The following is a 24,417-nucleotide window of genomic DNA, read 5'->3' as shown; positions in this document are numbered from 1 at the left end:
TGAGGTTAATCCTTTAGCTAAAGGATGCTTAGAGAGTGTCTGACTGCAGAGGCCAGAGATCGGGTACTTGTGTGAGGTTTGGGAATACAGAGTACAAAACCCTTACTGTTTGTTGTTTTTTTTTTCTTTTACTTTCCCCTAGAAAATACTCCAGTCCGTTTCATAGTCCTTGTAGGGCTGCCTCCAAAAAGCTGTCCTGCATTGAACGAGCTACATGTATGTTTGTTGTGAACAGCAGAGCCTGGCCTGGTTATATCAGTATATATACTCCATAGTCCAAATCTGACTCAATCCCCCATAGAAAGTGTTCAGGAATGATTTATATTAACCCAGCAGGAGTCAAGTGGATTTGTTGAGAGCGTTGTGCCCCGCTGCTGTCGTGGCTGGAGACCTCCCTGCGCACGACTGGGGTACAGCCCGTGCTGGGCTGCGCCGCCGCAGCCTGTCTTCTCCTCCAGCGCTGCTCTGCTCTAAAGAGTGACTATAAAAATACCAACATATCATGCCTGGTTTACTGCCACTCATAGATTTTGAGATCCAATCTGCCCCGTTTACAAGCATGAATTTTTTTTTTTCCTGCTTGCCAGTACCAATTTACCCTGGAATCGGAAAGCCATGTTCTCAGTGACAGTGATGATATAAAACTGCAGTTGCATCCCTGGGTGAGTATTTGTAGCTGAAACACGGGGCAGAAAGCAGAGCTGTGCTGACTCTGCCTAGCTAAAAGTGGGGAAAAAGAGCAAAAAGATTTGATTTCCTGTGGGCAGTCAACTGAGCAAGAAGGGGCTATGGTTACTAATTATCTGTTTGCAATAAATTCATTCTGAATTTCAAGCACAAAATTTTTTTATACCTTGCTATAAACCAGTGGCTGCGCAGAGCTGTCCCTCTCATCCTGTATGGTTTAAATGGATGGATCTGTCCTAGGGAAATAGATGCTTAGGTGCAACGAATCCTGCCCATCATCAGCCTTAGGCTTAAAACAAACTTTATCTCAGCTTGTGTTTATATGTACCGATATATGTACCTCCATGTGTACTTCCCTCCCTGCTTTGCTGTTCTCCACTGACTGCAGGAGTCTTGGTAGCGGGGTTTGGGTCCATATTTTACTGTAAAGTCTTGAATTTAGGTTGGATAAAATCCGCTTTAGCTGTTATTTTCATGTTTTCCCTGCCGTAGGGGGACCGTTTGTTTTGCAGCTGTCATTGGGAATAATTTAGTTCCAGCTGGGGATAGACCTGCCGACATCATGTTTCGTTTGTCGTGTCTCTGGATGCTGAAACACTGCGTTACCACAACGCATCCGCATGGCAGGGAGCAGAGAGGTGAAGCATGGTGGGATCAGATGTGCTCAGTCCCGGGAGCAAGTCCGGAGATGCCTCTGGTCCACCAGTTGCCCCAGGAGTGCAGCAGCCACCTCTTGTGAGCCGATGCTTGGAGGTCGTCTGGCTCTACGAGGAGTGGTTGCATAGCTGGTGTGTCGAAAGCAACAGCATTTTAGCTGATCAGAGGCCTGATTCAGCTCACTCCCGTCTGTAGCAAAACTCTGCTGTTGGCGTTCGGTGCAGGATGGTATAAATATGGCAAAGATGTCTGCGCTCCTCATATTACTGTAATTTCCGAGCACCTCGCAGGCATGGATGCCTCATGTGCTCCTGTGGAGTCAGGCACTGCCAATATCCCTAATCTACCTGTCCACAGGCTGTGTTTTCCCCATAGGAGGTGAGAACATGACGACTGCCTGTCCTGCCTGCTCCACACACCCCAAGGTAGTCCCTGAGATGAGACTCACCACCGCGCTGATGGCACGTGCGGGCGTGATGGGGCATGGTTGTGCGTGCATGAGTGATGGAAAACAGCTTTGCTTTCTGGGATTTTCTGCACCAGAGAGCAGTGGGGCATTGCTGGGAGGTCTCTGTGCAGCCAACGGGTGAAAGAAGAAAGACACTATGCATGCAGCCCCTCCAAAGTGTTCACTCTTCCAAATGCTGTAGCCATCACACGAAAGTTGAAAAAAGTGCTTGGTGCTAATGTTTGAGCATCTCTAACTAAAGTGCCTGGAAGTGCATTATGGAAATATCTTTTTCAATTGACTGTAGAGACATTTAAGAGCCTAAATGGTGGGGCTCTGAATTATGGCTTGGTTATATGCCAGCGAAAACCTGCAGTGCAAATCCCGTGGTGTACGAGGGGCATAAAACCATCACCCAGCTGTATGGCCATGGCCATTCACACTGGCTGTGGTGGCCAGGCTGGTCCTGAGCTCCACCCCAAGCCTGTGCTGGGTGGGGACAGGCTTTACTTGTGCCCCAAATACTTCACTTCAGGCAGAAGTTGTAACACTCAGGGCTGTAAGTAGTAAAAGCCTCCCGGGGTTTTAAGCTTCGCTGGCTACAGAGAAATCCTGTTTTCAGTACGATGTCTAGTACTTATCTCCTCTGCGTGAGGGTAAGGGAGCAGTTGCTGCTTTTCCTTCACAAAAGGCATGAGATGAAGTTGTCCCGTTGAGAGTATTTGTAGCTATTTGTCCTTTTCATGAGGCTGACGCCTCCCTCCTGCGCCAGCTCTGCAGAAAGGCTGGGCTTTCTAGGCAGGGAATGGCCTAAAAAGCTTCAGACATGAGAACAATTTTATAGTAAGGAGCAAACGCTTCTGGTGCTGGCTGGGGAGGAACCGTTCTGCAGGGTTCTCAGTATCTCAGGAGGGTTGTGGAGGGGCTGAAGGCCATGGCTGAGGAGTCTCCAGCCAGTCTCACCCTGGATGACCAGGACTGCCCCGCTCACGAGCGTTTCCCCATCCCTCCCTTGGCTTTGGGCTTGATGGTTTTAAGGTGCATGATTTTACGATCTGAAGATGGTCGATCAGCATTCTCTGGAGAACTCATTTGGTAGTTCCTTACCTGGAGGGATTTGGGTTTGACACCAACATTTCAAGTCCAAATGTTTTATCCACCCTCTTTGCTAAGGCACCTGCGTGGGTATCTTCACGAGGATAAGGGCTGGGGGGATCTGTGGGCTCCTGTTGCACACGCTGGAGGTGTTTTTGGCAGGGCCATGCAGCAATATTGCTGTTGTCAATCCCAGAGCTGCAGCTGCTGCTGGGCTGGAGACAGAGCTGTGCTGCTACTCAGTAGGGAGTTCAGCAAAGGTAATGAAGAAAATTCATTAAATGAATCAGTGGGGAGAGGTTAGGAAGACAGATTGTAATTATTATCCAAATGAATCCTGGCCCTCAAGCCGTGTGTTGGCACCTGTTAAAAGGCTCCAGGGCTCCTAAAGCCGGGACACGCAGAGCTCATCCATGGGTTGCTGCTGGTGGAGGGACAGCCTTGGTGGTCAGGAAGGAGAAATGCAACACACCATCACCTGCCTTTCTCCTCTTTTCACACCATCTGCTGCTTCCTGAGGGCATCGTCCAGGTTGTTGTTTGACCTTGTTCAACCTGAGTCTGGTGATATTACGGTCCCAGCCTGGTGTGTCTCAGGCCATTGACCTCATTTCACCTGTGAGCCGTGCACATTTGTACACGCCCAGGCCTCACACTTGCGCTGGGGCATTGATTTTTGTAAGATGAGAAACTTTTTGTTAAAAAAACTCACCCTCTCCCCACCTCCAAAACCCCAAAACTCGTAAAATGGTGAGGATGGTGTTCTGCGTTGGGTTACTGAAGGACCAGTGGATGCTCTCCTGCAAACCGAGTCTTGGGAAATCAAGAAAGATTCATGGGTTAATTTGTGTTCATATGGGAGATGAACCTTTGTGGGAGCATGCAGATATGGTTTCCTACAATTAATAAATTATGGTCTGGTGGGACAGAGCTCCTGTCGCATTGTTCTGCATCAGTTTGTTATGTGTGGAAGTAATTAGGGCTTGACAGGGATCACAGAGAGGGTAGCAGTTTTCTTAGTTTATGGACCAACATAATTCTCAAATATTTGGAGCTTCACCATTATAGTTTATTCATTTGCTGCCAGAATATTAGTGTTATATTTCTTTTTAAATATCCACTCAACCAGTGCTAAATTGCAGTGATCGCTGTGGAGGTGATTTATGCCAGCTATAAGGACCCTCCATAAGCACTCACCTTTCAAACAAATGCTTGCACCAATATGCCATTACAGGGAGTGGCTGATTGCACAAATAAGAAGAAAATGGCAATATCTCTTGGTGAATTAAATGTGCTGGCCTGTCATGCCTCTGCGTTAGTGCTGCTAGAGTTTAACTGTTCTTGAAGGGTAGAATATAGAGGTATGAATTGTGATCCACCGGGCAATGTTTAGTGCCATCCTATAAAATAAACAAATTAAAAAGAGAGTTGGTCCTGTCCAGTGGCAAAAACTGGTTTTGAAGGCAGAGATCTGTGCATTGGGTGTTACACGTTATGTAGCAGCTTGTCAACAATGGTAGACTATTACATTTGGGCTGGCCGCTGCTAGTTTGTAAAAGAAATAACGTTAATGCTAGCACAAGACTATCTTAGCCTCAAGCGGTACCTAGGACCTCAATAACTTCTTATTTAAAAACAGCAGACTTGTGTAAAACCAGAGCTGACATCCCTGGTGTTCCCATACAGTCGTGCGACAGCGGTGCCTGGAGGGGTACGGGCAGACATCGAACTGATTTCAACGAAACATCTCCCTGCCTTGCCTTGCAGAGTTGCTTGACAAGCCCCGCTGGGATGTCTCAGTCTTGGAGGCCGAAAGGAAAACCCTGTCCTTGTAAACACATCTCTGACAGCTTTTATGGCTCTGCTTTCTGGAGCTCCATCCCCATTACTCTTCCCCGTTGCAAGATTAAACCTGACACCATGAAGGATGGATAATATTTTGTTTGTCTGACATGCTTCTGTGCCAGGTTTCCAATAATACAAAACAAACATGGATTTAAAGATAAACCTGTGGCTACCCTTTGAGGAGGAGAAGATACCAAAGTATGTCATCTATATGCATTTTCCATCCTGGTTTATGTTAATGTTTGAAAGAGCCGTGCCTTGCCATATGTTTTTTTGAGGCTGACAGACCAAGTCACCTTTTTAATACGTGGGTCTGTGAATTTTTTGTATTTCTTCAGTGTCTTTGTAGGACTGAGATACATAATCCTGTCCAACGAAGAGGATGCCCTGGTAAGGCTTGCATCCCCCTCTGACTGGGATAGGGACTTGATTCCTTCTTTCCTTCTGTACTTGCATTTGGGAGGGAGATGAGGTTCTTTCTGCCCATTAGATGTGAGTTCCCTCCTTACCAAGCTGTCATTGCAGTCTTGTTCTCCTTTGAAAGAGATCCCCTTGGGATTTAACGTTTCAGAAACCTGTTTGTTGTAGGCATCTGTTGCAATTTGCTCTTCGCAGCCATCATTTCATTTTAAATAATGTACCGCTACCTCCTGCCAGGGTGTGAACAAATAGACCATCATGATGCGCTTGCATGGAGCCAACCGGACCGTGCTGTTCCTTGCACCTCGAGTGGAATAATGACATGGCTCGATGCCACCGCTCAGCGGGTGCCACGGGAGAGCTGGTAGCTATGGGAATGTATCGCTGTGCCAAAACCTCAGAAATAAGGTCTTCTTTCCTGCTAAATAGGATCTTTTTCCCATCATCTCATGTGTGTTCCTGCCCAAACCCATCTCTGTTCTCCCCAGGCCCTTTCAGCTTCATGTTCCCTTTCTCCTGGACCTGTCTAGAAAGTCCTTTAGTTTTCCTTTTTGCTCTGTTGTCCCTGATGTTGTTGGATGTGGCTTGATAGGATATGTGTCTCTGAACCTTCGTGTACTGCAATTGTGGGGAAAATGATTGTGAAGGATGCTAATTTGCTCTTTTCAATCGTTAGTACCTTAATCTGACAACTAATGTCTTGCCTTGTCAGTGAGCTCTAGCCTGCGTCTTTGTCTGGATTGAGAAAAGTAATTTCCAGACTTCAAATTACTTGCTTTTACCATAATTTTGCTCCGTATTGAAAGGATAATTTATCAGCAGATATGCTTGTCCTGTGTATGCTGGTTATAAACTGTGAAATACCTTTTTCTCTATTACTCCAGTCAGGCTTCCTTGCGTTTTGAATATCAATCTTTTTTGGGCTATTGGTTGGACAGACAGCAGGATATACATTGATGTCTCGGAGCTTTTGATGGTGGTGTCTTCTGTTTTGTACTTGCAGTCTGTCTGAGATACCCACGCTCTGCTTTTTAATTTCACAGGATACACATATTTCCCTCTTCGTGCTAAAGAAGGGCTCATTGTGTCACTCGTACTGTTTCACGTATTTTGAACATGTTTACCTTTGTACATAAATGGAGATTTTTCAGACGAGCTGTCAAAAGTAACTGGTGATACATCAAAGAAAAATATTGGTATTTTTATAGACTATTCTCAAGGTACATGTTTGTGTCTGGCTTGTGCTGGACCTTCTTTTTATTGCAAGTTAAAACATTACTAACAGCAAGGAGTGCTGTTTTCCCGTAAGACAAATAAACTGAGGTTAAATCATTCTGCATTGCCTCGTGTTTACTGTCTCAGGTGTACCACTGCAGTTAATATATACTGATGTTGACCATATATACTGATGTTGACCTTTCCAAACGGCGTTGTCCTTTTGTCCTGATGATCTGATAATGCCCTGAATCCTTCCCTGTTATCAGGGAGCCCAGAAGAGCCTAAAACAGAGAGGATCCCCTGAAAAAGTTGTATCTTTCTAAATAACCATTCATAGCAAAGGTGAGAAGGTGAGGAACAGCACAGCCCCGTTTAATGTGAGTTGAAATGAATGGATATGGATTTTTGAACTCGGCTATGTCTTTTTAAATGCTGTTACAAATAGTCTTTTATAGCTTCTTAGAGAAAGATGGAAAAGCTTGTGGTTGAAGGTCTCGAGAGGGATGTGCTCACGGTTGTCCCGTGCCGTAGTCTGCTGCTGCGGTCAGGCATTACGGTGCTCAATGCCCGTAGGCTAAGCCCTGCTGTGCACGGCTTGGCTACGTGCAGGGAAATTTTATATGTGGGGATGGTATATATTTAAATATATGGCATTTATATATGGTTTGGTAGGGGACTTTCCATATAGGCATCGGGATTTCTCCTGGTAGAGGAGGTGGAAGGAGCCTGCCCAGGGTTTGGGGAAGAAGCTAGCCAGCAGCAGAGCATGGGCATCCTGTGGGAGCTGTGCCATCGAGGAAGACTGAACCCTACGGGGCTTTCCCTAATGCCCACTGCCTCTCCCCAGCTCCCTCCTAAGCAAGGCTGTTGGCCGCAAAGCCAACATCGCTGTGAAACCCAGCTGAGGTTGAACGCCCCGTCCGTGCTCAGAACGGTGCTCGCTCCATGCAGCGTCAGTGGATAGCAGGATGGGTGGGATATGTTTTCTGGGGTGTGGAGAGGTGGTACATAGAGGTGAAGCTGCTGTTACGTGTGGCATGTTGTATGTAGTAGGGTGGTGACTGCTGGGACTGTAGTGCAGGAGCTAGCAGAGGTTTTCTAGGGGGCTGCTTCAGGGGCTTCTAGGGAGGTTCTTTAGCTGCAATGAGCAGGATGGTTTCCCTTTCTTTCCTTCTTCCTTTTTTTTTGTCTGTCTTGTTTGTTTGTTTGTTTGATGTATTTGTGACTCCTTCTGCCTGGGAGCAGGGCTCAGCCTAGCAGAAGATTGCCTGAAGGCATCCCCAGTAGCTGCTTGAGCATTAACACTGCTCATGGCTCACAGCTGCCTTTCCCACAGGGTCCCTGTGAGCAACCTTGTCCTGCAGCGAAAGGCTCTCATTTCTTCATCCTCAGTTTATTCTCTTTGATTTTCAGTTCTCTGTGCTTTCAGGCCTGGGTCCTCGTAGCCCTGGTGGTGCTCTCCCAGTGAGGGCTGCTGGAGGTGAGCAGTGTAGCCACCTCAAACCCCGAGTGGAGGCATCTGCATGGGGTTTAGTTGGATCAGGAATGTGCTTTAGGAGCGAATCTCCCAACTGTCCCCACTTACTGTGCTTTGGTTTGCATTGAGGAGCTGTCCTGGAGTACTTGGGCACAACTCCTTGTGGATGAAACTTAGTGGGAAGATGTGCTCCAGCCCAAATGGGCACCCAGTGCATGGAATTGGGCTCAGACTGGTCCAAAGGAATAAAAAGCCCTCAGTCATGTCTGGCTTTAGGTCCTCCTCCCCAGCTGTTTTGTTCTGTACGTCTTCTCCTGGTCCATGTATCCCTTGTTGGTCTCCTCTTGACCACTGGTTCTGTTTAGCCACTAAGCCTGGCGGTGACCCTACCGCAGAGTTTTGATGCTGTTCGCTGGCTCTGGGTGCTTCAGCAAAGATGCCTGAGTGCTCCTTAGGACAAGTGTTCATGTTCTCTGTCATATCTCCGTCACGGCTCTGGTGTGGTATGTGGCTGTACAAAGCTGTAATAACTGCCTGATTTTCAGAGATGAAAGGATGGATGTGCACCAGGAGCCTTAATGAGGATCTGTGCTTGCTGGTGGCTCTGTCAGTGGTCTGGATGAGGGGATTGAGTGCACCCTCAGTGAGTTTGCAGACAACACCAAGTTGGGTGGGATCGTTGATCTGGTTCTACAGAGGGATCTGGACAGGGTGGATCAATGGGCTGAGGCCAACTGTATGAGGTTCAACAAGGCTCAGTGCTGGGTCCTGCACTTGGGACACAACAACCCCAGGCAATGCTACGGGCTTGGGGGACAGTGGCTGGAAAGCTGTTGGTCAACAGCCGACTGAATGTGAGCCAGCAGTGTGCCCAGGTGGCCAAGAAGGCCAATGGCATCCTGGCTTATATCAGAAATAGTGTGGCCAGCAGGACTAGGGAAGTGATTGTCCCCCTGTGCTCGGCACTGGTGAGGCTGCACCTTGAATACTGGGTTCAGTTTTGGGCCCTTGCTGCAAGAGAGACATTCAGGTGCTGGGGTGTGTCCAGAGAAGAGCAACGAGGCTGGTGCAGGGTCTGGAGCACAGGTCTGATGGGGAGCGGCTGAGGGAACTGGGGGGGTTTAGTCTGGAGAAGAGGAGGCTGAGGGGAGACCTCATGGCCCTCTACAACTCCCTGAAAGGAGGGTGCAGAGAGGGGGGAGGAGTCTCTTGAGCCAAGGAACCAGTGGCAGGACAAGAGGGAATGGCCTCAGGTTTGTGCCAGGGGAGATTTAGATTGGAAAAAACTTCCTTACTAAGGGTTATTAAGCATTGGAACAGGCTGCCCAGGGAAGGAGTTGAGCCACCATCCCTGGAGGTGTTTAAAGGTGTAGATGTGGCACGTAGGGACATGGTTTAGTGGTGGACTTGTCATTGTTCGGTTAACAGTTGGACTTGGGGATCTTAAAGGTCTTTTCCAATCTAAATTATTCTTTTCTAAAGAGCAGCAGAAAATCATCTGTCTTCCCTGGAAAAGTTTCCTTGCAGAGTCCTGGGGGTGATGTAGATGATGCCAGCAGCACCTGGATTTAAGCTGTGTCTCAGATGGTGGCTGGGGTTTGCTGCTGCTCAGGAGCAGATGTGGGGCTGGGAAGCAGTTGCATTTCTTCCATGCATGTGCCAACACATCCCAGGTTGTGTATGGCTGGACAGGTTTCCCATCTTCTCCTACTGTGCAAGAGCAACATCTGCCAAGGTCGTGGCAGATGAGCTCTTGGCCATGGCCAGCAGCCTTTCATGGACTTTGACGGTCGCTTGCCAAGGGTGGAGTGGAGGGGATGGAGGAACATCCCTTCCTTTTCAAGTCACCATTTGGTTTCTTTTCCTGGGATTGAGGTCCCAGACATGCAGCTGAATTGAGCCTCGGGCTGCTGTCACTTTAGATCTTGTTTGTTGGAGAAACATGCCCTAACTGAAGGCTTTACACTTAAATTTTTACAGCTGCAAAGGGCCGTATAAAAAGCCTCATAAAATTGTCTGGATTTATTTGGCTAAAGACCGCACTGTGTACATCAGCATCTAAATCCTTATTCAGCATTTACAGTGTGCTGTTGCTCTCGATATAAGCCTGCTTGTTTTCCTGTGATTTTCACTAATGCAGGTTTTCTTCTTGCTGTATTTATAACTATCCTAATTAGAAATTTTTGACTTCTGCCTTCAAAGCCTATCTGGGAAAACCCATCTACAGGGCACTGGCTGCTAACACAGGCTTACTGTTGTTTAGCTTATCTTTCCAGCTTGAATGGTTTAATAGGTCAGTCAAGTATTAAAATGGGATTTTCACTTGCATGTAAAATCTTTTTTAAAGGGCATTTTTTCCCCCCCCCCGCAAACGCTTCATATTCTCTGCATCCATTTTGCTCCAATCAGAGGTTTTAAACTTGAATATGATTTTGTATTTCTCTTTTTTTCACCTGCTTCCCTGATGCTGTGATTATAAGGCATATGTCAATATTTGAGAGGAATAAATTGCTGATGACTCCAGCTTCTGTTTAGTTTTATGAATCATCTTGGGGTCGTGTAATCTCAGCAACTGCGTTAGCGACTTGTGATTTCTGATGGGACTGCAGCCAGCATGCCGCTTGGTGTTGGGCTCCCTTCACTCTGAATATTCATTACTGGTGTTTGCCGATTGCTTACTGATTGCAAAACCCAAACTTTCCGTGAAGCAGCAGAGTGACTCGAAAACAACTCAGGCTCCCCATTTCATGCTGGTGTTTGTCAGAAGTCACCATGTGCAATGGTTGGGGGATTTCTAACTGGCTGTGAACCATTTTATCCTCTTTTATATAGGAGGAGGTTCTGCACATCTGCACATCCCCTGGTCTGTCAGTGCAAGGCATAGGAGGGACTTGGGTTTTAATCTTTGGTTTCCCAAATGTTCTCCCAGATTGGGGGAAGGCTGAGCGCAGGACTGGTCAATGCCCGAGACTGTCAACAATGCCACCACATTGATGTCACATCTCTGCTGCCCCACCAAGAGCCACCCCACTTGGAAGCCCCTGTCCCCCCACACTTGGAAGCCCCTGTCAGCCCTGCTTTGCAGAGCTGGTGGTGGCCTGGAAGCCCCCACCGGGGATTTTCCCAGGTTTCTTTCAAGAGACCGGCCAAATTGGGACTGAAGAAGATCAAAGGTGATGGAGGATATCTGTCTTCATTTGCCCAAGTGTTTTTCACTCTTATTATTTGCCAGGTAGTGGTAGAGTGAGGAGTTCATGGCACGTTGGGGTTTTTTGTGTCGGGAGAGCACAGGCATCCTGCACGTTGCTCCCTTTGGGCGGAAAGCAGCGGGCGTGAGCTGTGCCTACAGGGTTTGACATTCAGCAGCTGGATGAGCACGGAGTAAGTGTGGGCTTCAGTGCCGGCGTGTCTGTCCTTTGGGGATGAGCCCCCCTCTTGGTCTGCAGCCATGAGCACGCAGCGGTGGCGGACTGAGGTGCCTTACACAAAACCAGCGAGTGGCATTATATTTTAGTCCAAGCTCAAACACAGCGTTTAAGCGTGTTTCTTGGAGACTTAACGTGGTATGACTCGAGCTGCTGAAGACATTTGTTCACTCCTCTAAAATGGCTTTCCCTTCCTCTCGTCCATCTTTTATTTTCTGTAAGGAGAACACAGTGCTCTAAATGATTAAACTGAGTTAGATTTATCTGCAGACATTTCCCTTCCAGCTGCGATGTGTGGCCGTTTTTCATCCCTCTGCCCATGTTTGGGTGGGAAGAGGCATTGATTATATGGGAAATATTATATTATTTATCTCTTCTCTCCTCTCAGGTGTTTACAAAGTATGGGAAATGCTACATGTTTAACTCAGGAGAAGAAGGACGACCTCTTCTTACCACGGTTAAGGGTGGAACAGGCAATGGACTGGAAATCATGCTAGACATACAGCAGGATGAATATTTGCCAATATGGGGAGAAACAGGTAAGACTTTATTTTTCCTCCTGCAAACATGGATGTACTCGTGATCTTTTTGGAAAGACCATCCCATCCCATCCTTCCCAGCCAATGTCTGAACCAGCTCTTGAAAGCAAGAGTTGCTCAGTCTGCACAGAAATTAGTTGCTTTGCTTGGTGACTGCGGCTGCCAGTGGGGACCAACATTTCTGTAGTTCAGCTCATCAGTGAGTGCTGGACTCGGGTTTCTCGACACCAAAGTTTGGGATGCCAAACAGGAGTGTCATTGCCTGTCCTGGGACAAGTGTGGGCAGTTGTGGGTGACAAGAAGCGTGATGTCTCCTTCAGATGCTCCAACACGTCCCTCTTCCCTAGAAAGGCATTTTTGAGAGGCCGTGTTCAAGGTGGACCTCCAGCTGCTGTCTCTGTTTTCCTCCTCCTTGAACTCTGGGGACATTCATTGCCATAATTGTTGTTGTTGCGTGGGTTAGTGCTGCCTGGGTGGACCGAGGGCTCGGCTCATTCACTTGGAGCATTTGGGATGGACGACATCTGTCCCCTAACGAACCCAACTGGGTCGGACATCTTCTGAAGAGCCAGTGTGCTGCACTGCTGTCCTCTAGTCCTGGCACAGAGAAGGGCAGGAGGTGCTGACCAGAAGGGCTGGGGCTCTGTGCTGTCTTGCAGGTCTTATGGGTTGGGACAGCAGCACTCGGAGTGGATGTGGAAACACTGCCTCCTGCAAGGGCAGCTCAGCAGCTCCCATCATCCCAACGGAGCTGCCACAGTGGGAGTTGCTGGCAATGCTGGTGCCAGTTTCTTTAATGAACCCTGCTACAAAACTGGCGGGTAGGAGGCTGGGCTCTGCAAGAGGGGTGGCCTAGGCAGGGGACAGCATGAGGAGGGACACGTGCCACCAAAGCCACCCATTCAGAGCAAGAGTTACCGGTTCTTCAGCAGTGGCGGCTGTAGTTTTCCTGAACCCACACTGACATTTGAAACAAAGCATCCAAAAAAGTGTTGGGAAAATTGCCAGCTACTGTTTCTCTGGCAGTTGCAAGGCAGAGCATTGCAGTGGGAATTTTTCAGGATGAGGTTGTCTGTGTTTGTTTTGGGGTATCGGGGGGGGAGAGGAGCAAATACCACTTAATGGTTTTGTGTCACCATTGCTCTGTCATCCTGTGCAAACAAGTACCTTTGAGCACCTTTCAAACTTCTGCTCAATAGCAAAGAGGAGAGTTTGTTGCATTCATTCAAAACTTAAAATTTATTTGTGTGGTGTTTGATTCTTACGATTTAAACAGATTCCCACGGTCCCATCAATCATTTACAATTGCACAGGCTTTTATAGCAGGAGCTTTGCCTTTCAGTTTTTAGCTCGTACTCAAAGTCAGCCTGAGCTGGCCCGGGTGAGGGGGAGGAGATGGTGATTTGAAATAATCATTTCTGACTTGTTGCATTTGTTCGAAGTCCTTTTAAAGGCAAAACAGGTTCACAGTAGAGTGGGAAGGTGAAGTGCATCTTCCACCCCTGATTCCGTATCGCTTACAGGCTGCCTTGAGGGAGCTCGTGGGGGCAGGAAACCACCACACTGACGGCTCAGGGATGTAGCAGGCTTGGACAGCCACACCACGAGCTCTGTATGTTCAACCTTGCTGAGTTTTGGACCCCTCTGAGGTTCCCCATAGAGACACAGACCTTGTGTCACACCGTCCTCGCTTTAGGCTTACTTTTTGGAGCTGCCTTTTGGAGAATCTTTAGGAGGAACCCATCCAGAAACACACTGCTTTTAGAGCTGTGCTTTTCTATCGCTGCAATGCTGGATTAGTCTCAGCTGGGTAAACCAGACTCTCATTACACAGGAGAGAAAAAAAAAAAAAAAAAAGAAGCAAGTGGAGAAATAAACTTGAGAGGAAAAAAGGTGAGGGAGGAGGATCAACCAGGTCTTGTTTCTGCAGTCTAGCGGGAAGCCGGGCAGGAGAGCCTGTGGCAACGGGGAGGAGGTTTCCAGTCTGGTACCTCCATGTCTATGAGCATCACCATCATCCAGAGGTTGGTGGGATGGCAGCTTCTGCTCTGGTCACTCTCTTCAGACAACTTTCAAGCCCTGCATGTGACAAAGGTGCTTGAAACCTGGCCGTGGCTGTGGATTTGAAACCTGAGGCAGGGGGAGGGAGGGGAACCAACCCCAAGTGTATTCATTTTTTCAGAAATCTTGTAGCTTTTAGGATCTTTTGAGCCCAGACTTGACTTTTGACTGCATGTGGAAGGGAGCAATGTACCCCTTTGATTTTCAAGATGTCCCTGATGATGTCCTACCCCCCATGACCTCACCACTGCTAATCACATGCATATTTCACTTAAATTTGTACTCAGCTAAAGATTAGAGGCACAGGGAGGGATTCTCACATCCCTAGACCTGGGTTGATGATATGGGGCTAGATTGCGCTGGGGTAGTTGTTAAGATCTCCATCTGACCATGAAATGCTGTAAGATTCAAGGCAAAACTATATAAATAGAGCTCTTGATTTGGTTGATGATGTAGGAGAAGCTCCTGGACTCACTGCAAGCAAATTTGCCCATGTTCTTACGGGTCCAGGTAGAACTGGTACTTGACTTTGAAGCTCATAAAACATTAATCTTTGTCTTTCAACAAGGGACTCTTTTATCCTCCACATTCATACAGCGCCTTGTACAAGCTGTCTTCAATCTTCATTGAGCTCTCTGGACACTACCAGAATAAAAATATTAACTATAGTGGTTAATAGTTGCTGTTCCCATGGAAACACTTAACTCAGCTCTTAGTAGGTAAGTGAAGGAGTTGATGATTTCCAAATATTTGCATAATAATGTAAATGTGTTTGGAATTAAATCTCCTCAGCTGCTACCACTGGGACCGCACAAACTTGGCTCTCCAGTGAAAAGCTCTGTCAAGGACATGCGGCTCTTGGCAGTGAACTTCAGCCCTTGCTGTGGAGAGGGATGGGGGCAGACATGGGGTGAGATCTCCACGGTACAGTGCCAAAGCCACGTGTAGGCATGGGGAGGTCCAGCCATGGGGATACCTTGAAGATGGAAGGAGTTGAGTTTTTAATTCCCAGTGAGTGAATATCTCCATTATAACCTGAACTATTCCATTCGCTTCTTATCTTTAACTCTTCAGATATTTCTACAGACTGGTTTTGCTGCTCCATTTCCCCAGTAGCCATCCTGTACCCAGCAGCTGCTCTTTTAGTTGTCTCTTAGGCAATGGTTTGTGTGTGTTTGAGCTACTTGACCTTTTTTCTCCAGTTTCCAACTTCCGCAGTGTCCCTTAGAGGCACCTGCTCAAACCATTTCCTTTCCCAGCTGGTTGTCCCATGTTAATCCGAGTTTTCCCAGAGCTGTCTGGAGCTGCCCACACCGAGCTGCCGTCTCAGACATGGTGTTACACCCCATGAAGGACTTCACAGATGCTGAAGGTGGACCAAGCTCCATCACTGCAGGGAGGCATTCACACGGAAAAATATGCATTTCTCTGGCCCATCATGGTGGCCTTGGCTCGTGCTTCTTGCAAGGGTCTGTCCCATAGAAAGCAACTACCAAAAGAACCCTCCAGGCCCCAGTTCACTGCCTTTCCATCCCAGCCACGGCCAGGAATCCCCGTGCAATCTTTCCTCCTGCACCTCGGGTCCCTCAGACCCTCGCTGGCACAACGCAGTTGAGGTTCTGTTGGATGCAGGGCTGATTTTTATCAATGCCAAGTTAAAACGGTGGCATCTTCTCCTGTATTTAGTCCCATAGCTGCTTTGCTTTTTGCTCCAGATTTGGAGATGCCATAAAACCACGTTCTCCTTCACAGCCCCGCATGAAAATAGTTGGTGCATGGACTCAAAAAATCCTCATTTTGCTGCTGGCTGCATGCCTCAGGATCTCGGCTTTCTTTTTTAAACTGTTCTTTGCAATTCAAATAAGAAATGAAGAAGGAAAATATTGGTTCGTAGCTTGGGATGGGGCTGCTCTGGGAGCTGCCGCCACCATGTCACATTGGCATATGCTTTGTAATACAAAAAGTGATTTAATTGTTACTGACTCGGCAAACAAAATGAAGTGTATTGTCATTCTAAAAAGACCTTTACTGAGTATCCATTAATATCTTGGGAAGCTGAAATATCTTGTCTAACAAGTTGCTTGTAATAGAAAAATACACCTTTTGCTTGACTGTCTGCATATGCAAGCCCATTATTTGAACATGTTAAATTCATGTGCAATCTAATTTTGGAATAGCGAGCGTACACAGACTGCTTCAGTCTTGATTTTCAAGTGCAAAGAAAAGGGTATTTTGACTGTGTCTGGATGTCATGGCATCAGGCAGCCTTGCCATCTTTGGGTGTGCAAAAATATTGTGTCAGGACTGTCAAAATCATGAGGCACGTGGAAAAAAATGATGATAAAAAGAAAAAGAGGTGGAAATCTCTGTCTTTTGAGTTTTGCAGTTCTAGAATTTATATTTTCTAGCATTTTACTTTAACCACGAGTGCACTAGACATGAAAAGAGTTGGGAAAATAATTTGTGGCTGAAGTCTTCACATCACCTTTGTGTTTTAAAGAAGGTCTTAGATATTCCAGGTGGAAATCGTGATGCAAACAAACAAAAAAACTAGCAATCCTGCATGGAAGTAAAATGCAAGATGGAAGAAATTTATACCAGGGAAAACTCTTTCCAGTAACCAAGGGGGAAACAGCAAACCACAGACTCAGAGTAGCGTAGGTGGAAGCTGCAGCCAGTCGTACATATGGCACAGAGTCTCCCAAACTCTGCGGTTACGCATCTTTGTCTCACAAGATTAGGTGCTGGGGAGTGGTGGGGCCGCTGAGGGTGTTTGTTTTATTGCACTTGATAGGGAAGGTGGCAGAAAGGCAATCAAATATAGTAAAAGAAACTCTAATTTATAGCGGTGACTGTTTGATTGGAAAGGGAATCCACTTCTGGTTAATCTTTCTGGAGTGGCCCAAGGTATTATGTAGTAACAGTACAGTAAATTGGAAATCACTCAGGCTACAGGGCTGTAAATAAGAAATACAATCAGAGAGTTCTGCGTTTGTGTTTCAGAAATTGTTTGATAAAGATGAACATTTCATACCAATTAATCAAGTAACACGCTGAATAAAAAAAAGAGGATGAGAAATGCGCCATAAAATTGCGCTAAGAAGCAGCATGAAATCTATAAAGCTTGAGGCTTCGATCTACTTAGGAGACTATCATGTAGTATTATGGGCTGCTATTATTTAACTCGATAAAAAACATGGACTACGAGCAAGACTTTTGTTCTAGGTCATGCAGAGAAAGATCTCAAGCCTGTTTCCTTCACACCCAACCCCTTCAGGTTACAGTTCATTTTTTGCTTCCCAGTAGGGCTTTTTCACGCTGTGGTGGGTACCAAACCCTGCTAGCAAATGGTGGATGCAAGGGAAAACCATCTGTTGGTGGCCGGAGGAAGCCCCTCTTCAGGGGGCTGTGGTTTGGGAAAAGGAAAAGCTGACGGTGTGTGGTGGGAGCTCGGGGACCAACCTCTGCCGTGCCTGAGGCACTGGATGCTCACCCTCCCCTGCGGGCCATCGCTGCAGGGCAGCTGAGGCATGTCTGTAGCATTAATCCAAATTAGCCAGAGGTGCAGGTGGTTTCAGTGGCATTGAATTTCCATGCCCGCTGCTTTTCTTCCTCATTAAAGCCACGTTAATTCCACTGCTCTGTTTCCGTTTCCAAATTGAATATAGATAAATTGAATTAGCGTGGCTTTAATTTTGAACCAAGTTCTTCAGGAGAGCCCTGATGCCGTAGAAGTTAGCTAGGATTTGTTTGTGGCTGCAGGCTATTCTGGGAAGGGCTATTTGGGTTCTCCTTGAGTCTCTAAAGGGGGTAAAAGTGACAGTGGTGTCATCCATGCTGCGACAAGAGCACTTCTCAGCCTGCCCCAACCTTCCTCCAGCTGCATCTGCCTGGGGACCAGCGCACGGTGGGATGCCTGCAGAGCGGGGACGTGCCCTGGGACGTCACGCCAACACCAGCACGAGCCTCACTGCCTTGCTTTGTGCACAGCTTGGGGGACATTGTATTTTAAAGGAGGTGTCTCAGGTGGCTTTTTTCTGGCAAAGAATAGGTTATCAGGGCTGGGTTGAGGGATCTGCTGCTTGCTTTGGGTTTTGGGATTTGTAGTGGAGCATCTCCAGGACCTGCCCAAAGTTTGGGATGCTCTGGGCATCAGTTCAAAGGGATTTTCAGCACAAATCATCCACATTCACTTCTTGCAGCCAGCAGCACAGCGATGCTTTTGGCTTGAGACAGGGCTGTTCCTCCTCATTGCTCACAAAAGCGCTGATAATTTCTGGGACCCTGCAGCCAAGCTGCTGCAGAGAGGACTTGGAGGGGGCGAGGGTGACCCCAGGCACGTGCGGGTGGCTGGAGGCCAATGCTGCCAACCCTGAAAATTCATCTCGCAAAAGTTTACTGATGCAGGCAGAAATTGAGAGCGTTTCCATGGTTTCTTTGATTTTTTTTTTTTTTTTTCCCCTGCCCTCTAGGATTTTGTGCCAGGCAAAACAGATTTAAACAGCATCTCCGTGCTGCTGAGATGGGTCTGTGGAGCGTTGTTCCTGCTGCACTACAGCATCTTACTGGAAGGATTTTTACAGCAAGGAGGAACAGTTGATTTAGTTCAGGGGTCAGATGTCCCCCCTGCTTTCTCCAAAGCCTCCCCAACCCCAGCACTTGGTCTCCAGCTGCACAGCCTCTGTGCATGCTGCATTAATAAGCCCAAGCCCTGGAGCATTTGATTTGCCAGCTATGGAGAGGCACAAAGCACTCACTGTCATTTACTTCTGCATATTAATATGATCAGTGGTGGTTCTTCATAAATCCAGGCCTCCTTTTGCTTACAAAAGATCTGAATTCAAGTGGTGGCAGCCTGGGTTCCCCCAGGTCATGACTGCAAACCGCCAGGCTTCTGGTGAGGTCTGAGGGGCTGTTTTGGATTTACACCGTGGGGAATCGTCTGCAGGCTTTGAGCCACCAGCACTAACCAGAGTTTGAGAAAAAGGAAAAAAGGCATTTCTTTGTGCATCTGCTTCATTCACAGCTTGTGGAGTTCTAAGTGGAATAATTATAATTAATATAAAACTCTTTTGTAAATATAAAATAAGTAGGAAATGACCTGGGAATGGAGGAAGTGATGGGTAGCAGCAGGTAAGCGCCATGGCAGGGTAGTGGCCAATGGCAATGGGTTGCACAGGTACACATCAGCTTGCAGAACCCTGAGCACGTTTTAAAACAGGAATACACTTCCTAAAAGTCTGTGTGGTTAGTGCTGATTCCAGGGCTTCTCGGAGCTTTTGCAATTTCTTTTCCATTATGGGGATGTTGCAAGCCTCCTGCGTGCAGCCGTGGCTGCCTTAGGGCAGCTTTTTTGCAGATGAAACTCTTGTTTGCCTTGGAAGGCTTGGTTCTCAATTTCATTTATCAATTAAAATAAAAATGGGTAGGGGAAAAAAAAAGAAGAGAGGCAGGGCAAGGTGTGTGTAAGAGTAACTTGCCTTCTGCAGTACTTTTCAGCCCAGAGCATTTTCACCAACTGATGAACAAACCGTGTGTGTATGTGTAACGGTGCAGGTGGATGAAATGCTTCTCCCTCTGGGAGGAGGAAAGACCAGAAAGGCTTTTATTATTCGCAGTAAGATTACATGATGGTTTAAGATGGAGAAAATGATACTGAATTCATCTGGAAACTGCAGCAGGGACTTGTGGAGCCAGAGGGGGATGGCTTTGCTTGGCATTTAACGGGTATGCTTGGATTCATGCCCTCTTATTACAAAAGAAGCATCCCCAGATCCTGAATTAACAACTTTCCCTCCTGATTAGGTTCAGCTAATCTTTTATTAAGGAGTGCTGGATAAGACACAGCAGCATCTTCACTGCAGCTTCATTCGGGGTCTTCAGGGGATGTGGTGGTGTGCTGCCTTGCTCTCGGCTGGGCGGGGGGTTCCCTGGCTGTTGGCTCCTCACCGTTTGCAGGACGATGCACAGATCTGGTGACGTCGTGCTGTGGCAGTAGTGATGGACATCCCTCCCCAGCTCCTCTCCCACCCAACACCTTGTCTCCCAGCAAGGCAGAGCAGAGAAATGAATCTTGGCTGGCGTTGGATTTCAGTTTTTGCAAGAAAGACACAAAGTCAAAATCCACAAAGCCATAAACCTGATATTCCCCATCACCAAGGGTGAGCCCCGTGTGTCAGCTGCTTATGAAACTGCGAGGTTGACTGGTGGTAATCGGTGTGTTCATAACCCTGCACAGACACCTCTGTGCCAGAAATATTTTAGACTACAATCTGCGGTGAGAGCCCATAAAATCAATGTAGAAGATTGAGCTAGGGTAGTAATTCATTGTGTAATATCAAACTCATCCTTAGAGAGTCAAATTACCCTCACTGCTTATGTCCCTTTCTGCAAAATGAAGTAGAGCTTCCCGTGCATAAATCTCCTCTTGCTTAAATACAAGCTGTTAAATGCTACCACGAAACAACTTCTGCTGAACCACAGTCAGTGCTGCAAAGCGAGAACACTCTTTCATTTGAAATGATGTGAAGGTTTGGCATTACCAGGCAGCAACAATTAGCCAAGGCAGTAGAAAAACACCCCAAACCCCAATGACACAAGGTTGATTCATCCTTCTGAAGACTTCCAAAAAGATAAATCGTACTTATAAAGCAGCAGTGGCCTTGAGCATAAATAACACTAAGGGGTTTGGGCCAGAAGTTGTTGCTTTTTTGCAATAGGAAACTCTGATCTCAGATCAACTCATCAAAGGCAGCTTGACCTTTAGGAGGCTGGTTGGTGTCACCTGAAGGGAGGCACAAAATGTGCTGCGTCTTGGACCTTTTCCTAATGAGAGCAAGAATTCATTCAATTAGCCAGGTTTCCTGGGGAGAAAAGGTCAATGTTATTTCCACCTTCTACCAGCCCCCTGACAACCAGAGCATCCACAAAATTAGGCTGCCACTAAAAATTAATTATGTTTGCCTGAGCACACTCATCAATAGCACTGGAGTGAAGAGAGGCAGCTCAAAGGTTACTTGGGTTTTTGTGTCATTAAGGTTGTCACATAACCAATATACTCGCGTTTGTGGTGAATTGCTCTCCGGGGCCTCTCGATGTTATCGTGGAGCTGGAGAGTGCCAGTGCAGTTGCTGAAAAAGCTATTTTTTCTCTTTTGTGATGTAGCAGGTACTGCTGTTTCCATGTGCCCAAGAAATTGTCAGGCTGATTCAGGTTCGGATTGCCCTAAGGACTGATGTTGGCCATCCAGCGTGGCTTGTGGAATGAAAGGACTTGGAGGGGAGGGAGATTTCAACTTGGTTTTAAAATCAAATAGTTGTTTGTTTTTAATAAATAGGGGGAAATGTTTGTTTGTAGCCAGTCTTTAAGCTTTTGGTTCTCTGAGCCCAAAACAGGTGCTTTTTTTAGCCATCAAGAAGAACATCTCAACAGCTTTGGCAGCTGGTAAGCAAACATGAGCCTGAAACCTGTAGGGTTTTTGCAAGGGGTTTCTGCATCACTGTGTTTTGTCCATCAACCTCTCTGGTCCCCAAGATGAGCTTGATGCTGAGGTCCTGGCCCATGAGCTCATCTAAGGAGTGCATCTCAGCCCATCCTAGTGCAATCAGCACATCATGCTTCCTCTAGGTGCAATTTGTGTGAGTTTGGCAGTTAGACACCCAGAATTAAAAAAAAATAAAATGAAATCACAGTGCTTGTCTGCTGCAGGTATCTCATCTTCTCCTTTTCCAGCACCCCTGTACAGATACGGATGTGCAGAGTGGTTAAGACGTGGCTGGGAAAGCTGCTCCTATTCCTGTGCTGCTGCTTGAGAGGGTGTGTGCACTACTGTGACAGCAAGATGTTATCCTCTGTAGGACTGGTATTAGCAGGCACAGACATCCCCAGTCACATAATGTTGTTAAGGCTGTAAATACATATCGATGACTTAATGAGAAAATCCTTTAAGGGATGTAGATGCTTCAAAAGCTTTTCTTAAAAAAAAAAAAAAAACCACCACCTAAAAGTCAGGACGTGTTCATTTGAGGCAAAACTAAAGGAATAAAAACTAGAAGCTGGCTTTGGGAAATCTGGTAAAGCAGAGATAAGGCACCTAAAATCAACAGATACGTGTTACAAAGCAATGCCATGCAGCATTAAAATTAAACATGCATTTCGTGCAGTGGCTTTCATTCAAGTCTTTGTGGCTGGTGTGTAAAGTTAAATGTCTGTAGCCAAAATATGAGTGCTCAAAATAACGAGAATTAATGGGGTAGTAAGGAGACATGAGAAGGAGCCTGGCATGGCCAATGGTGCGGCTGTTGGCCAGTGCCTGGGTGGCTCGCACCGAGGTCACAAGGTTTGGGGGCTCCTGTCTGCAGCCTCACCCATTGCTGTCCCAGGAACTACAAAGGTGCCTGCAAACACCAGGTTTTTTATTATTGCTGTTTTTTTCTGAGCACTGGGAGTGAGATATCAGTGACTGGTGAGGTTTTGGGATGCTCTCTGGCATGCACTGGTTTTAGATGAGTCTAATCCAGGTCATTACCCCCTTCTCTGGTCGAGCCTTCCCTGGGTATCTTCATTTCCCTCCTGGAAGACGAAGAGCTCCGTGCATACTAATCCGTCTCATGGAGGCACCAGGAGATTTTGTGGCTAGAAAGCACTCTGAAGATAAAAGTCTTTTGCAAGTGCTAATTAAATTTAATTGTATTAATCTCTTTGGTGCAGGGATCATCATTTTGCTCTGACTTCGTCCAGCCTGTAGCGACACGGGCTCTGGTTGACATTTGAGACCTCCCAGGTGCTTTGTAAGGCAAGTGGCTGTAGTCCCTGTGTGGTGTTACAGCTGTGCTGAGGATGACAGTGGAAGGGTTTTCCCCTCCTGTAGATGCTCTGGAAGTGTTTCACTTGTGCTGAGTTCCATGAGTAGAGCTTAACAGTCTTCTCTTAAAAACGTCATTGCTTCAGCCAGCTCTGAAGGAGCAAATAATCTGTCTTTCCTGAGATACGGAGCAAAGAAAAAGTGCCTTTCCTGAGATATGCAGGACTTAGTGAAAGAAATCGAGGAGCCCCAGTGCCCACACACAGTGTAGGAGCGTTCTGTGGGGTTGACCCAGCGCTGAGGGATCTGGTGGAGTTGGGAACGGTCAGTGTGAGGTTCATGGTTGGACTGGAGGATCCTCAAGGTCTTTTCCAACCAAGATGATTCTGTGATTCTGTGGGGCCTTCCTTGGTGGTTGCTCCTTACCTCATTTCATTATCAGGCAGCATCACCAAATTTTCATTGTCCTTTCAGTTATGGCTCTCTCCTTGCTTGTTTACAAGACGAAATAGCCAATGGTCTGTGTTGAGCACCTCTGTCGAAGAGCGCAGCTGTCTGGTTGTTCTGTGTCTCATTGCGGTAATACAAAGTGCTCGAAGGAATCACAGATGGCAGAGAGCACCTAGAGCGTGCTTCTGGATGGCTGGAGAGCAGGTGAAGGCTATCTCAGCAGAACAGAAAAGCAGAGGGGGGAAAAAAAGAGTTGTGATTAATTATTCAGCTTTTATGGAGGTTAAAAGGAGGGCAGGAAAGAGTTGAAGCTCCTCTCTCATCAGCCTGCGAGCAGTGCATTCCTGCCGCTGTATTTACTGGATCTGTGATGGTTGGATGTGTGGAGGAAAGATAAAAGGGAGAAAAAAGCTTGAGTGTTGCAAAGTCTTTATCAGCTCTGCTGTGTCTGTGCTGCCAGAGCTCCAGCCGTTGCAACAATACGGTGGTGGCCCCTGCAGCCACATGAGGTCTTCTGCTGCGCAGGTTTAACCGCAGAAGTGCTGGGCTGCGCTTGAGGTGGCTGAAATGGGGAAGGAGTTGACACTGTCTGGTTTAGAGAGGATGAAGGGGAAACACTGGTAAGTCTTCAGGTATGGGAAGGACTAAGCTGGAGAGAAAGGGAAGGACAAGCTATCGTGGGTAGATGAAGGATGAATGGACTTAGGTGGTAGGTAGGACACTGGGTGAAGCCCTGGAAAGACGTCTTCTCCTCTGTTGTCCCTTGTGCCCATAATGGAGTGAGGGAAGCCCCTCTTCACTGGAGGCTTTAGGGACAGGTTAGATGATGGTCCACTGGAGGAGACTGGGACTGCCGTGGTGCAGCCCTGGGGCAGGAGGTTGGGTTTGGTGGTCTCCCCAGGGCTCTTCCAGCCTTGGCTTCAAGACAGGTCACTCAGTGCCCATGGGGACCCTGGCAGGATCTGTCCCCACCTGCCCTGCAGGCTGATGTCAGATGATGTTACTGGTGTCCTGTGCAGCTGGCGTGATGGCATCTTCTGTTTCTTCAAGACACGTTTCTAATGCTTCGAAGGCTGCTTTCATTTTTTGGCAAGGTGAGATGTGCCAGGTCACGACTGTTGACAGGTCTGGATGACTTTGCCGCTCAGTGACAGCAGAGTGAGATCGCGAAGCCACCTAGCAATAAAAAACGAGCTGTTTTAGAGCTGCATGGTGTGCAGAGGCACCACTACCTGGGAAAAAACCCAAGCATTTCAGGGCTATCTAGGGTTGGTTTTGGCATGCTGCCACCAC

General features: G+C 47.2%; 1 protein-coding gene across 2 annotated transcripts in view; it reads left to right on the top strand.

The window, feature by feature from the left end:
- Window positions 1–24,417, top strand: part of LOC141953501 (acid-sensing ion channel 2-like) — a 104,524-nt gene that overhangs the window by 43,423 nt on the left and 36,684 nt on the right. For both annotated transcript variants that reach the window (XR_012631923.1, XM_074892118.1), the window contains exon 2: window positions 11,660–11,810. Coding sequence is in view for 1 of the 2 variants with exons in the window: in XM_074892118.1 (XP_074748219.1) it covers window positions 11,660–11,810 (151 nt within the window). In the remaining variant the exon portion in view is untranslated. The remainder of the gene's footprint in view (window positions 1–11,659; window positions 11,811–24,417) is intronic.

Source organism: Strix uralensis, chromosome 22 (genome assembly GCF_047716275.1).
Source record: "Strix uralensis isolate ZFMK-TIS-50842 chromosome 22, bStrUra1, whole genome shotgun sequence".
NCBI classification, from domain to species: Eukaryota; Metazoa; Chordata; class Aves; order Strigiformes; family Strigidae; genus Strix; species Strix uralensis.
This window is presented reverse-complemented; position numbering and strand designations above follow the sequence as displayed.